The sequence below is a fragment of the Sus scrofa genome, chromosome 8 (genome assembly GCF_054392235.1).
Source record: "Sus scrofa isolate SSC_HxYL_T2T_F1_AM1 chromosome 8, Sscrofa_HxYL_maternal_Yorkshire_Landrace_v2.0, whole genome shotgun sequence".
NCBI classification, from domain to species: Eukaryota; Metazoa; Chordata; class Mammalia; order Artiodactyla; family Suidae; genus Sus; species Sus scrofa.
In genome coordinates, this window is record NC_139390.1 from 46,374,628 (window position 1) to 46,389,697 (window position 15,070).

General features: G+C 44.1%; 1 protein-coding gene across 6 annotated transcripts in view; it reads right to left on the reverse strand.

Annotated features, from left to right (window-relative positions):
• Positions 1-12,427, reverse strand: part of PDGFC (platelet derived growth factor C) — a 230,619-nt gene extending 218,192 nt beyond the window's left edge. For 3 of the 6 annotated variants that reach the window (XM_084972123.1, XM_084972120.1, XM_021101286.2), the window contains exon 1: positions 11,881-12,132. Coding sequence is in view for 3 of the 6 variants with exons in the window: in XM_084972120.1 (XP_084828246.1) it covers positions 11,881-11,991 (111 nt within the window). In the remaining 3 variants the exon portion in view is untranslated. Of the gene's footprint in view, positions 1-11,880 lie in introns of all 6 variants that reach the window. The other 3 variants (XM_021101285.2, XM_084972122.1, XM_084972121.1) reach the window with 2 other exon arrangements.
• Positions 12,428-15,070: the final 2,643 nt, after the last annotated feature.

The following is a 15,070-nucleotide window of genomic DNA, read 5'->3' on the forward strand; positions in this document are numbered from 1 at the left end:
TTTTGTTTAAGAGTGTCTGAATGAACCCCAGAACCACAGACCAGTTAAACAACCTCTCCTTAGATGGCCGTGGTCTCATATAATTCACCACTCCCGGGGAAATTTTCAAAACAATGTTTGTAGTTTGGAAACACCACACACTTCCACACTCCCCAAGTATTTCCTGTGCTTTATGCAGTTTTAAATGTCCAGCAGATATATTGAATAAGTCCTGCTTCTCCATTTTTCCAAGTAAAAGTATGGCATTTGCACTTCTTCCAGAAGATTTGCACCTCTGAGTATTTTGCTATGGGAGGCTGGCCATTCAGAAATAATTGCAAAAGAAGATTGCAAGGAAATGTGGAATCCAGACATCCTAATTGATTTCCAAGGAGGTAAATGTTTGTTCTAAAAGGAAACCATTCTAAAGCAGTTAGTTTAATGGGGTGCTCAACTGATGCCCATTAAAAGTTATCGATACAGATTAAAGATACATTTTCTACCATGACAAAAAAGTGCTTTTTTAAAACAAACATACGGATTCTTAATTTTACATTCTTAATCATGCCTGTAAATGTCAAACCTATTAATATTCTCAAGAAGACAGAAATTAAAACCACTTTTTCTAGGGTGAGTATTTATCAGAGAGGTAGATAGACTCTGTTTTGACTGGGAAATACCTGCTATTTTTGATTGTTGATTTTTCTATAAACAGATAGTTTTGTGCCTGACACACACACAAAAATATACAGTTGGGGCCATAAAATATATCTATCACATACATGAAAATGCATCTCAAACTCTAAAAATGCTAGTGTGCTATGAGATCTAGTCTCTTGTATCTTAGAAGCAATTCACTTCCATGTAGACCTCCAGAAACAGAGTGTACTTTTGTTTATAAGATAAAGCCGGAGTTTCCGTCGTGGCGCAGTGGTTAACGAATCTGACTAGAAACCATGAGGTTGCAGGTTCGATCCCTGGCCTGGCTCAGTGGGTTAAGGATCCGGCATTGCTGTGAGCTGTGGTGTATGTAGGTTGCAGACATGGCTCAGATCCCGAGTTGCTGTGGCTCTGGTGTAGGCCAGTGGCTACAGCTCTGATTAGACCCCTAGCCTGGGAATCTCCATATGCCGTGGGAGTGGCCCTAGAAAATGCAAAAAGACAAAAAAAAAAAAAAAAGATAAAGGTAAAGCCAGTCACAAAACTAACATATTGAGACATCACTGCTTGTTCAAAATGAAGTGCCCTCTAGTACCTTTTATTACCTACAATATAAGCCTACTGCCAGCTGGGAAGACCTGTCTCCAGGACACTCCATCTCTGGCCCTTGATGTACCCCATCTCTGGCCTTTATTTCTTGTTTTTATGGTGTTCAACTTGCCCTTTGAATAGCTAATCAGATGGCCAATCAACTCTAGTAAGAGTCTAGCATATTAAAATATATTTCCATAGAAAAATGTGAAAATGCTGGAAGTGACTGTTTTTTCCTGTGTTCTTAAACCATCTGCACCCTACCATCATTAGGTTTCAGGTTTAAAGTGAGATAAATCAGAAATGAATCCTGAAGGGTCCCCCTTTTTCCAAACACAGTAAGAAATTTCCAGTAAGGAACTGACTATTTCTTTGTTCTCATCTGTTCACATCTTAACCACATTTTCAGCAAATGTTCCTTCTTCGTACAATGATTTTAAACATTGCCTACTGCCATAGAAAAAAACATTATAATGCTTTCAGGACTCTCAATTTGCATTTCTAATCACTTCAGACTATGACTGTGTGTGGCAGTACGGAAAACAAGCCGTGATTTATTCCTCAGTGGGGAAAAAAACAAAGATAAATAATATGGCTCTTTAAAAGACAGATGTCCTTATAAATACCCAGCAAAAATAACTGCCAGAAACAACATGAGATAAGCACCACGTAAGTCCCACTTCTGTTGTTAATGGTTTCTGATCTCTGTTATGATTCAACAGGCAGGTGCAATGGCCAGCTGGGTATAGTCAAGCACAGAAGCCTATCTCCATCTTGCAAACACTGAAAAGCTTAAAATAGTATCCACTCAGGAACAAGGCTTCCCTGGAATGCAAACAGTCTAGCTTCAAAAAAGTGGCATGCCATCTACACAGCACTCTACCAAGCAAATGCATTCATTTCAAATCCTTAAATACCTCAAAAAATGTCTAGCATTGTGTACAAGGAACCAGGAGCTCGCCAGTGGTTACTCCATGCAAATCAACCTCAGAGGAATTAATTTTCCAGGAGACTTGAAATCCTTTCCCTTCCAAGTGTGAAGACTGTTTTCATGGCTCCTTGTGATGGAACAGCTTCATTACACGAATTCAGTGTGTGCTGCCCCCTTTATCACCATCTCCGGATCCCTCAGCCAGCCTCCTCCTGCTGGCCATCCATTTTGTGAATGGAGTGTGAAATCAGCTCTTTGTTTACATAAAGCAGGCAATGGAGAGCAGTGTGGACACAGGCTTAGCTTATTTGAGTGTAACAGAGTCTGTGCAGCCAGTCCTTGGACCAGTTCAAGATGACCCAAGGAAATCCCAACTGCACACAACAAAGAAGGACTCTAGCTACGCACCTGCCCAGAAAGTCACTGAAAAGAAAAGGTTCTGACTCCATCGTCTGAAATATGAAGACAATTCTTCTTGAATTCTGTCTGTGGATGGCCAACCCTGGGGAGACACATCCTTTCAATAGTATCAGGGCCTTTGAACGGTCTCCTGCCTCTGCTCATACCTGAACCCAATAGAGAAAAGACTCATCTCTATTCTCTGGTGCAGGCTGTGCCCTGAGCCTAGAAAACCATCCTTTTTCCCTCTCAAGCCCACTTTAAAGTATGTCACCTCCCCTCTGGGAACCCTGCTTCAAGTACTTCTCTTCCAGGTGGAACCCAACCCCAGTCAATCAGTAGAGGACATGGGGAGGGCAAAAAAGCCCTCTGCTTTCCCATAGCACCTTGACCCCAGAACTTACAGACTATGAGATAAAAGCAGGAGCTGCCATCCTACCGGGACAAAGCTTCTCAAGGGCAAGGTCTAACTCTTATTCTCTGTGGACACGGCACCTAGGACCAAGCTTAGAAAGAGCAGATGAGCATAAATATTTGCTGTTTAAAAGAAAGGTTCTAATAAAACCTTAGACCATTTAACTCATGAAGGGGGAGACACATAGCTCTGAGTCCTGACTTGGTCAGACCCAGGCCCAAATGCTTACAGGCTGTGCCACCTTAGCTACTTAGTAAAGCCCCTGTGTTTCTTCTCATACCACATGGGGAGATTATAAACTGTGTAGGGTCTGCAAACACTGAGCGCAAGTATAATTAATACCTAACAGGATCTCCTGGGCAGGCACCATGATGCATCACAAAACCAGAGACCCACCAAGAGCACTAAAGGGCTAAACGCTGCCAAAGACTGCATCCAAATATGCCCAAATATGCCCCTCCTGTGTCTTTCCTGGGGGCACTTCCTGGTTGCCAGCTTATGCTACACGGACGGGGCAGTGCAGACCTGCACCCTTGTACTTGCATTAGGCTCATTCAGTCTGGGGATGCTGGTTTCCCGCAAAGAGCCAGACATCTGCTTTGCCCCCTGCTGCTGCTCCCCAAGGGCTGCAACAACCCAAAACACCCTCCTTTGACTGAGATGGGGTTCAACTACTATTCAATAGGGGAAACGCAAAATACAAAACACACACGCAAAGCTTGAAAACAAAAAAGGAATTAAGGCTAAGACCAAGAAAGCAAAATTAGTGAAGCCAGCCTGGCCAAGATGGCTTGGCTTAGAAACACGGTAGATGTCCAGGGAGGAGGCTGCTCTTTCACCAGGGAAGTGGGGATAATGACTTAAAGACAGCAGACAAACTCTAATGTGAAAGCAGAGAGCAGATAACATGGCTGAACTCCATTTAAAATGTACTCCTGGAGTTGCCTGGTGACCTAGCAGTTAAGGATCCAGTGCTGTCACTGCAGCATCTCAGGTCACTGATATGGCATGGGTTCAAACCCTGGCCCAGGACCTTCCACATGCTGCAGGTGCAGAGAAAAAGGAAAAAAATAAAATAAAACAAATGAAATAGGTAAAATAAAATAAATGAATGAAATGAAATAATAAAAAAATAAAGTAAAATGCACTCTTGTGAAACAAAAGACAAAATGAGCTAGTACTACAAAAAAAATCACTCTTAGGAACTTGGCTTTAAATAAATGTAATTAATATAACTTCTCTTTATAACTTCGCTCCTTCTGTTGTCAGATTTTAAACTTCGCAAACACAACTTTTTTAAAAAAGGTAAATGAATCCTGTTGTAGCTATTCAAGTCCACAACTACGAATTTATTTCCTTGCTATGCCTGACTTTAAAGAGAAATCTGAATCTCTGAAGAGAATATCCTATATAATATAGTGTAAATGAAAGCTGTAGTCACTCATTAAATCCATTTCAAAAGAATAACAGGTTGTACATTCTAAAGCTCACTAAACCATGCTTTTTTACTCATTTATAAGGCACTTTTACCACTGAGACATCCTGTTAAATAAAATGTTCAAAGTTTTTTAAATAAATAAATAAATAAAAAACCCTCCCTAAGATTTACAAGGTTTTTATCACCTTTATCATCATCAAAAAATACATCAAAATATGGAAATAAAGATTATTCATCCACAAACCTGTTGAAAATAGGATAAAACACATAATAGCAACAATTCCAAAGGAAGTATTTCAAGTCATTTGCCAAACTATCAAGATTTCTATCCAACAGAGGTATTACAATAGACATTAGCCAGATTATGTTATATTTAATTAATGAGATTATTCTGAAATTGTTGTCCTTAGTACTCCTGTAAATAATGTTTCAGGATCAGCTCCACTTTCCCTCACAACCCCCAAAGCATGAAACCTCCTAAAACAGTAAAGAAATGCTTTTATACAAAGTGTTGGAATTTTGAAACTAGAATTCCATTTGCCTAATGGTTCCCATGAAGGAAAAGACATCAGCATGTTAGCAGGTGAACATGTGAGCTGCCCTCCAGCATGACCTTCACAAAGTCACCTCAGCACTCTAGGCCTTACTTTACACACTGAAGGGGACAGGATCCTGAGACCCTTCCAGCCCAAACACATCACACAGCAAATGCACTGCAGATTTCTAGCCTGTGTAAGTTCTCTGGGAGCCACAAGCAAAAGGTGGAAAGCATAATGATTCTAGAGCTTCATCAGCCAATCATAATTCACCATTCTGGGGATGTCCAGGGTCCAGACCACATACCACCCCACCTCAGAACATACAGAGGTGCACACAGCAAGGGTACTTTTAAGAGAGCAACTAGAACTGGTTCCAGGAAACCCATTCACTGGCTTGGTACACACTCTGCTGGTAACATGGGTTTATTTACCAAGATTACCAAGTAGAGGAATTCCCTTATGGCAGGGCAGAAACAAACCTGACCAGTATCCAGGAGGATGTGGGTTCAATCCCTGGCCTTGCTTAGGGAGTCAGGGACCAGGCATTGCCGTGAACTGTGATGTAGGTCGCAGACATGGCTCGGATCATGTTGCTGTGGCTGTGGTGTAGGCCAGAAGCCGTAGCTCCGATTTGACCCCTAGCCTGGAAATCTCCATATGCCCCAGGCATGGCCCTAAAAAGCAAAAAAAAAAAAAAAAAAAGAAGTAGAACTCATTTGTTGGCATTGCCCATCACAACCAATAAGCAAGTTGATCTTTCTATGAAAATAAGTCAAGCAAATATAAAAGTTCCAATATCAAAAAGCCACTTTCCAAGATGGCCTGTTGTTCCAGGCAATGCCAGAGTTCCATTCTAACAAGGCACTACCTCCAGAACCATCCAACAAGTTAAATATTTACTGGGCACCTGCTCTATATAACACCCTGTTCCAGGTGCTAGAGTACCCACAGAGGGCAGGTCTGACCAGGCCACACTCTCAGGGAACTTACATTCTACAGGGGTGGTGGTCAGGGCAGGTGGACAATGAAAAACCGATAAACACCATGAACAACATCAAAGAGTGGTAAGTGCTATGCACATAATTAACCTTGATGTGATAAATATGAGTGGTCATGTAAGTGGTTAGAAAAAAGACCTTGCAGAATAAGGTGATCCGCTTAATCCAGATGATAGGAAGGTGGGACCCAGGTCAAAGCAGCTGGCCAGTGTTGCCCTAGATGCTCACCCTTGAAAGGCTAGAACCAAAGAAACCACAAAAAAGGCTTGAACAAGGGCAGCCCCTTTCCTCCCTCCAGGGCCTTCAGGCCATAAGTGGGTTGGTCCCGAGTACCAAGCAGTGGGGAGAAGAGACAGGAGTTTTCACTCCCATGTGACTAAACTGTCCATATAGCTCAAAGTGTCAAAAGGTTTACCCATCAGTGTGGCAGGCAGAGAGATCATCAGGACGGAGGCCAGCAGAGCTGGACTAGTATCCCCGATGTCCCCAGCTGTGCCAGGCATTAACCCTGCAGCTCCTGCTCAAAGATGCTCCATTTGTCCTCAAGGAATAGCTGGGCTCCTTCCCAACCTACTGGGAATGTTTCGGCATCTCCCCAGTCAGTGTGGTAGTACCCGTGCTTTCCAGCTGGAAATCAACCACTAGACATATTCCCAGGAAACAGGAAAGGGAGACATGAAAAAAAAAAAAAAATCACAGCTGGAGGCAGTGGGGGAGAAAAATAACTTAGAGACTGCTTACCAAATGAGTTATACAGAAATTACAGAGCATCACATAGAGATATTCTAGCTATATATAATGCTTTCAAATAAAACCATCAGAAACATCAAAATTAGACTAAGTAAATGAAGGGATTTTTATTATGACTTCTACCATTTCAGTTTACACAAACAGAAACCCATGGGGAAATGTTTAACCTTCTTGGAAACATTTGGGGGAGTGGGCATTATGAATGTAGGGGATTCAATTATTATTCATTTAACATATCACATTATCATGAGAATTCATGCCTCAGAAAGGGATCTACAAAATGCACCAATGAGGAAAGTCTAGGGTTGGACCCTAGCATCTATTTACAACTATTCAACAAATGATATATAATTCCTAAACCTTTGTACTGACCTCTGTACTTTCTAATCACCTTTTAGAGTTACCTCTAAAGTATATCTGTGGGTTAGTAAATGTTTTCTATTGAAATGTGAAATTAAACATTTTTGTTAAAAAATGACTGACTTAGGAGTTCTGGTTGTGGCTCAGTGGAAATGAATCCGACTAGGAACCATGAGGTTGCAGGTTCGATCCCTGACCTCGCTCAGTGGGTTAAGGATCCAGCGTTGCCGTGAGCTGTGGTGTAGGTCACAGACTCTGCTCAGATCCCACACTGTATAGGCCAGCGGCTATAGCTCCAATTAGACCCCTAGCCTGGGAACCTCCATGTGCTGCAGGTGCAGCCCTAGAAAAGACATTAAAAAAAAAAAAAAAAGACTGATTTAAAATGTGAAATTAAACATTTTTGTTAAAAAAAAATGACTGACTTAAAAATTTTAAAAATAACTAAATTTCACTGATCTTAATTATCTGGAAGCTTTAAGTTTTCAAAATTTAAAATCTAAAAAAATGTAACAATAAAAAAATTAAAAAAAAAACATATATCAGATTGAGGATAAAAAGTAACAACAGTTTGGAGGGGAAAGAAAGTTACCATAAAATAGAAGGGGGTTTTTTTGTCACCTATTGTGAAAAGCCATATTCATCATTACATAATGGTACTTTACTTCTTGAACTTCCTCAACTATCTCAAACAGAGAACCAAGAGGAAGTTTAAAAAACACAAAAAACCCTCTAAACAACAAAAATAAATGTCACAAAGGTCAGGCATTACAACTTATAGACTAACACACAGGAAAGTACCTTGAGTCCTAAGGCAGAGCCTATCTACTCTTGGACACTATTCTAAAGATTGTGATGATCTGATTTTCCAGTAAAATCCAACTTTGAAACTACTACCTAAAAAGAGTGGGGGTGAGTACAGGCACAGAAGGTTCTAGAGCACAAAAATAGAGAAAATAAGGATTCCTATGTCCTTTGTAGACATTATTTGTATTTGTTGCATGTGCAGTGGGGAGAGAGAAGGAGGAATATAGCAGTAGAGGATTAAGAGGTACACCATTATTAATAAAATAATGATATACTGTGCAATACAGGGAATGCAGCCAACATTTTATAACTATAAATGGAGTATAAACTTTAATAATTGTGAGTAACTATATTGTACACCTGTAACTTACATAACATTATGTATCAACTATTCTTAAATCTTTAAAAATAATGTTCATAAGGATAACCCTGTTACCATCCAGGGTTCTTGGCCTCCTTAATCAATAGAAATTGATAAGAGGCCAGACAAGAAAATCCAGACAAGGCTTTATTGGGGCCCCTGCTGCAGCAGGGAAGCAAAACAAACAACAGGTTCCCTTGCTTGCTCACTTTCCAAGGAGGAGCGAGCTAGCTGGTTTCTTATGGGATGAGGGTAGGGATGGATCCAGAGGTCACGCCAGAAGGGTGGTTTAGGTGGTCTGCCCACCCCTTTGGTGGTGTTGTGTGCAGGTGGGCAAGACAGTACCCTGCTTTTGCTGTCCATGCTTCAGAAGTGGCAGCTGGGAAGGCATTTTGTTTTTTGTTTTGTCACAGTTGGGGTTTTTTTAGTCTTTTTGTATCTTCTTGTCCATAACTTGCCCCAAATGTTCATGCACACAGCTGTTTTTAGTCCCTTACAGTTTCTTTGTATTTTGTCCCTGGAGGAGATTTTTGTCCAGGTGTATTTTGTCCCTGGAGGAGATGTTTGTCCTGGGTGCAGCAAAGCATCCCAGGTCCCAGGTCCCAGCCTGTCTCATAACTACTAGAGGCATATCCCATACATACACTCAAAGTAGTTAAATTAGGTGAGAACAGTTAGAAGCATGTTTCAGGGCTATGGCAAATTAAAATCCCCCTGCCCAAATGACATGAGGTAGGTGAGGCCTTATTCTATCAACCACTTCATGATTGGCATCTATTGGGGCTACATGCAATAAACACTGCTTCCTTATGTTTGTGATGTTATATAATTGCTTCTGCTACAACTCGGAAGCATCACCCTAGAACTCACCCATTTCGTGGGAGGCATCTAATTTTTCCCATGGTCATACAGAAAGTATAGGCCCCAAACACTACCTAAGTCACTGTTCTGATCTTTTATCTCCCCCTTTAAATCTAGAGATCCTTGATGGCTACATGAGGCTTCACTGTTACTAGTCAGGTTCAGGTTAAGAATGAAAGACACAAAGGTAATTCATGATGTTGGATGATAAAATCATTTTTACAGTAAAGTGGCAAGAACTGCAATATAGTCCTAAGTAAACAACCAAGTACTAATAACAGGTTAAATGACACTGATCCCTCAAACCTAATTTTGAAGTATCTCCCCTTGCCCCAGGTTAAATCCAGGTCCATCTGTGAGAGCAATCAATTTCCATTTTTAACATGTTTCAGGATACCCAGTTGATACTGAAGCTGAATAGGCCTGCGGATATGACTGAGTCAACACCACATGAGACTTTGAAATACTCAAGGAAAGAGAGTATTACTGGGGAAGGGTGGTTGAAAAGCCAGGATGAGTTCCTAAAGTCACAACAGATCAATTTGGACATTTCATATTTAACACTTAGAAGACCTTCACAAAATGATGCAATGCACAGACTGGGCTAATGGCATTTGTTGTGTGGCATTCTCAGGTGGGTGTGTACTTAAAGAATTAGGCAATCACCTAAATTGAGAAGAGCAACAGGGCAATCAAAAAGCAATCATAATTCAATAGGAGGACAAAAAATACCCACACAATGGAGTGAAAAATGTGAAAGCCACATGCACACAAAAAGTAGTTCCTGCAAATCTGTTCACATTTCAGGGTTGGCATCTTTAACACCTACCTGTTATCCTCCAATCCTGGAACTCTGAAGCAGTAAAATCAACCTGAGCATGTGCAAGAAGATAGCTCTATATCGCCCCCTAATGTTGGCCAGCCGCACTTCTCTCCAGACTGAACACTACAAGGTGAGTGGTTCCTCCACCTCCAGTTACTTCCGGCTTCCAACCCTTTCTAGGGCTAAACATAGCCCAATCCTCTGCCCACAGATTAGGACACTACCAGGTTATTTTTAGCATCCATGCATCTTAGGCATGGAAATGGCACTGCCTCTGACAGCAACAGAATGTGTGTGGCCTAGCTTCATGAACCCAACTCTCAGGAGGGCATGAACCTACTCTGGAAAGTAGCCAAGGACCCTGTGAAAGTTTGGGGGTCCTTTACAAAGTGAAGAATGACAAGAAAAGGACAATGAGAGCCACAAGCTGCAAAGTGACTCAGGAAGATGACAGATGCCAGGACAGGCCTGAGAAGTTGGAGCAGCAGGAGAATTGAAAAGGAATACAAGGAAAAAAACAAACAAACATAAGTCAGAAATATCATACACAGTCATTTTGGGAAAACCTGTCCAGTAAGAAGCAACATTTTGAACTGGACATCTATTTTACATAAGAAAGAACAATGGTTGGTCTGATCAGTTTCCTGCGGGGGGGGGGGGGGGGAACAGCTGGCTGTGGCTTCTTTGATCACCCCTCATCCACAGTCCTCTGCAGCCTCCCCACCCATTAGAGATGGATCTTCAACCTTCCCTTTGATCAGCAGCTTAAGCAACCTGCAGGTGCCATGTGCCATTACATTAGCAAGTTGTAAGAAGCAACCATGTTCACATCGGCTGATAAACATGATACTGCTTCTTGCTGCCCATACAACAAATACAAATAATGTCTACAAAGGTCCCAGGAATCCTTATTTTCTCTATTTTTGTCCTCTATACCTTTCTGTGCTTTCTTAAAGATAGATACTTTGGAGAGTTCAAATTGAAAGTTGAAGCTTTGAACACTTCCAAAACACAAAGACAAAGTTTCTGGGACTTAAAAATACAGTACATTCTATTCTGATTTCCTAGGTATGCCGCTTATGTTCATTTTGCCTGGCTAATGAAGTGACAGCGTTCTTGCACTTTGAATAGATGGCATACAAAGCAGTAAAAACATGTACATTTCTTTTCAAGTAACACTAAGAGGCACCACTTGTAAACAGGGTGTTTAATATTCTAATTTTAGACAGCCTACATTAACATTGTGGTTTCATGTGTAGTATAAAATTTCTATTTACAAAGTATTCTTAAAAATGACTTCATAATGGGAGATCAAGAGAAAAAGGGTTTAGAAATTGAATGATGTAAATCATATGGGGTTCAGAGGCTAAGCAAATTACACACCCTGAAGCAGCCCTGGCTTTATGAAAGGAGCCTTTCTCCAGCTCTGTGCAATCCCAGCCCAAGGGAACTTGCATCTGAGAGTTTTCTAAACATTTCAGGTACACTTGAAAGCTGAAAGTAATTCTCATTTCCTATGCAGGATTAAGTCGTTTCCAGCACACACAAAATAACAGTCACTCACCATCACATATAAAAACACACCACCAGAAAGGTAAGGGCTTCAGAGTACAAAGGCACATTAAAAGGAGGGGGGGGTGCAAGAGAAATAAAATTTTTAATTCCCCCTAAAAATGTCTACATGGCCTCTTGACCTCTTTATTTTCTATCTACATATGATTAGTTGATGCCATTCCATTTAGAGCGCTTTAATTAATGTGGCTGATACGTATCTTCAAACATCCCCTACCCAAATTAAAAACAAAAACAAAAACGTGAGTAAAGCCAAACATGCAGAGTCTCATTCATGTTGGATTTGTTTTCAGAGTCAGTTCTTGAACTTCTAACTCTTGCAATGAGCGTTGGAACTGACGTGCCCCACCGCTCCCAGAATGTCCCCTCTCTGGCTGCGCCTGCAGGGGTACTCACGTTACCCTGCGGAGCTTTGTGGCGGCTCCCAAAGTTGCAAACTCCAAATAACCTCCCGAAGTCCGTGCCCGAGAACGCAGCGCGCAGATGCACGGATGGAGAGGCGACCATCCCCGCGCGGGTTGAAGTGCATCCCGCCCCGGCGCACAATGCGGCGCAGCACACACGGCAAGAGCCGAGCCGGGGGGTGGGAAGGAACCCGGGGACTCACCGTTCTGCTCCTTGTTGCTGGAGAGCTGGAGTTTACTGCTCAGGTTGGACTCAGCCCGAGTCCCGGGTCTCTGGCCGGCCAGGGCGGATGTCAGCAGGAGGAGCCCGAAGAGGAGCATTGGGCTGAGCGGGCGAGTGCGCGGCCGGCGGGCACTGGGGGAGCGGGGCTCCGAGCCGGGCTCAGCGCCGCCGGGGGAGGGCCGCGCCGGGCGGGACGCGCCGCGCCTGCTCTGGCCGCCGAGCCTCGCGGGGTACTTTCCACATACTCCCATCCAAGACTTTCTCCGAGGGCCCTCTTCTGCGTCTCCAGTTTGTGCAAAGGATCAAAGCAAAACCTGGACCTGAACCAGTTTCCCAAGGTTTAAACAAATCCTGCGCTGTGCCGAGGCGGTGGGGGTGGGGTGGGGGCGAGGGCGCGGGAGGAAAGGGGGGGTGGGGACGCGGGGAGCCGGGCGCGCCAAGGAGTCCCCGGGCGAGTGTCCGGGAGCACCTGTCAGCTGGCGGACGGGACCGGCGACAAGTCGAGGGTCGCGCAAGTCCGGCCTCCTAACCCAGCCGGCGGCGGGCACTTTCCGATCAATAACAAAGCTGCTGATCAATGCGCTCTCCGGGCGCCGCGGCCGCCCCGCCCCCACCGCGAGGGGGAGGGGAACACAGGCGCGGGCGCGGCGCCGGGGGCCGGGGTCTTGAGCGGGGCCGGGGTCCGGGACGAGGCCGCCCCGGACCGGGCGTAGGGAGGCCGCAGGACTCGCTGCCCGTGCGGCGCGCTGCGCGGATTGGCACCTGAAGGCGGTTCCCCGGACCCGAGTTACCCTCGTCTGGGCGCCCCCTCCCTGAGAAGCCCAGGAGGTCGGGCTAGGGTCGCTCGGGGGCCGCTTGGCGGTCCCCTCCCCCGCGATTGGGCTGCGCAGCGAGTGGGCCCGGGCGGAGAGCAGGCCGGCGCGGAGCTAGGCTGTCCCCTCCCCTTCCCCACCTTCCCGGCGGCGCGGGGGGAGGCGCGGGTCCCGCGGGCTGGGCTGTCGGGCAGGTGCGGGCTCTAACCCGGTGCCGCGGGCGCGGGCGGGGGTGCCGCGGAGCACCGGCAGGGAATGCAGCCCGAGCGTCCCGGGCTCCCCTCCCTGGATGCCCCGAGCCCCAAATAACTTGCTGCGTGAGCCAGAAGAAGTGGGAAGAACTTCCTGCCACTCTCCCTCTTCCACGCCCCCTGGGCCTGGGCTGCTTATTCCTTCTGAGGGGATCCCCATTCCCAAAGGGCCTGGCCAGGACCCTAGGCCAGACTTTCTGGACTGAAGGAAGAAGGGAAATGGGAACGCAAGAACTTTTTTCTCTCCATTTTCCAGCTCTGTCAAGAAGGGGGTGGAAAAAACCATAGTAAAGCCAAAGGCCAGAATAATAACATTTATTCATTTAACAAACTCTGTATTTGCAGAATGCCTACTGGGTCAAGCACTGTCCAAAGAACTGGGGCTGCCAATGAAAACCAACAAGCTCTCGTGAAGTTCGCCCTAAATAAGTATCTAGCAAGCAAAGCAGAAATGGCCCCCAGCCTCTTGTCAACAACTCAGTGCAAACACTAGAACCAGGTGCTGCTCCAAGAAGGGTCTAATGGAAAGATGGAATCTTAAGGTCTGAGCTGAAAAAGGGGTGGAGTTTCAAATGCCTCTCTTTTTAAGGAGCTGCCCTTCCTGGTCCAGCTAGACCCTCAGCGATTATTGCGAGCTACCTTGAGAAAGGATCCAGGAATATCTTCCCACTTCCAGTGTCTGAAAGGTTCAAGCCTTCTTCCTAACCTTGGTGCCCACTGAAGCCAATCTGACCTATCTGCTTGTAACATCCTTGTCCTCTTCCCCACTCTTCCCTTGCTTAAAATGCTCCTTAGCTCATTTCCTCTTGGAAACCTTTACTAGTCAGTCCATCTCATCCATTCAGTCTTCCTTCATCACTTGTGTTTTCAGAGTGCAGGATATCAAGGCCAGGACATAAGACCCCATCTTTGGCTTTAAAGAATTTAAGGTTTAGCAGACAGAAGCACTCTGCATTTTAATCTATTTATAATAAAACTAATTGCTCCTCAGTTTTTCTAATTTTGTACGTTTAATTTCCTAATCAGGATTTTTCTAAATGGGCTGTTGTATGTCTATATAGCTGAGTATCTTGACCACCCACATAGAGAGAGAGTGGTGGTGGGGGCACGCACACAGATTTAATCCATTTACTCTCAGGAGATTATAAGAGTGATGACTACTTTTTATTTTGTATCATTTCATATTAGCTAGAACAGTGCCTGGCCCAAGGGGATAATAAATAAACACTCCTGATTGACAGTTTTCTTTATTGAAGTCACTTACATTCTCCTTGGAATTCCAGCATGGAGGCTGTATTTGAAAAGTTACAGAATAATACACCACCTCTGTGTTTCACCTCATCGGTATTCTACAGATGGCCTTGACATTGCCCTTGTAAAGAAAGCCAGCAAGGTGCTCTTGGACAACCCCCAGACCAAATCATGTCCACATTGCCTGGGTTCCTTCCAATGTACTTGCAATGCTGTCTCTTGAACTGCTCTTGCCCTTGGCGTGGTTGATTCTTTTAACACCGTATTCTCTGCCTGTCTTCCTGTTCCATTTTGCCTTTAAACCCTTCCAAGGAAAGTAGGATCCTTGCGTTGAAAGTAAATTTTATGTAATCCAGAGTCTGCACAATTACTAAACAATATATTTTGAATGAATATGGCTTTGTTTTGGCCTAAAGCATTTTCCTTGAGGAAAGGCATCTGTTCCACCAACCAAGAGAAAATAATTGGGAACATTCTTTGTGTTTTTCATGTTTTCTTAAACCTTGAGAAGGTGTGCCTACTCCGACTGAGTGTATAAAGAGTGCTACCTACAAATTCCTGTTGAGAAATATGCTAGAATGTTCTTGATTATTAACAGGGATAGTTTGGGGAGGGTGGGTGTCACTACTCTTTTTTTTTTTTTAA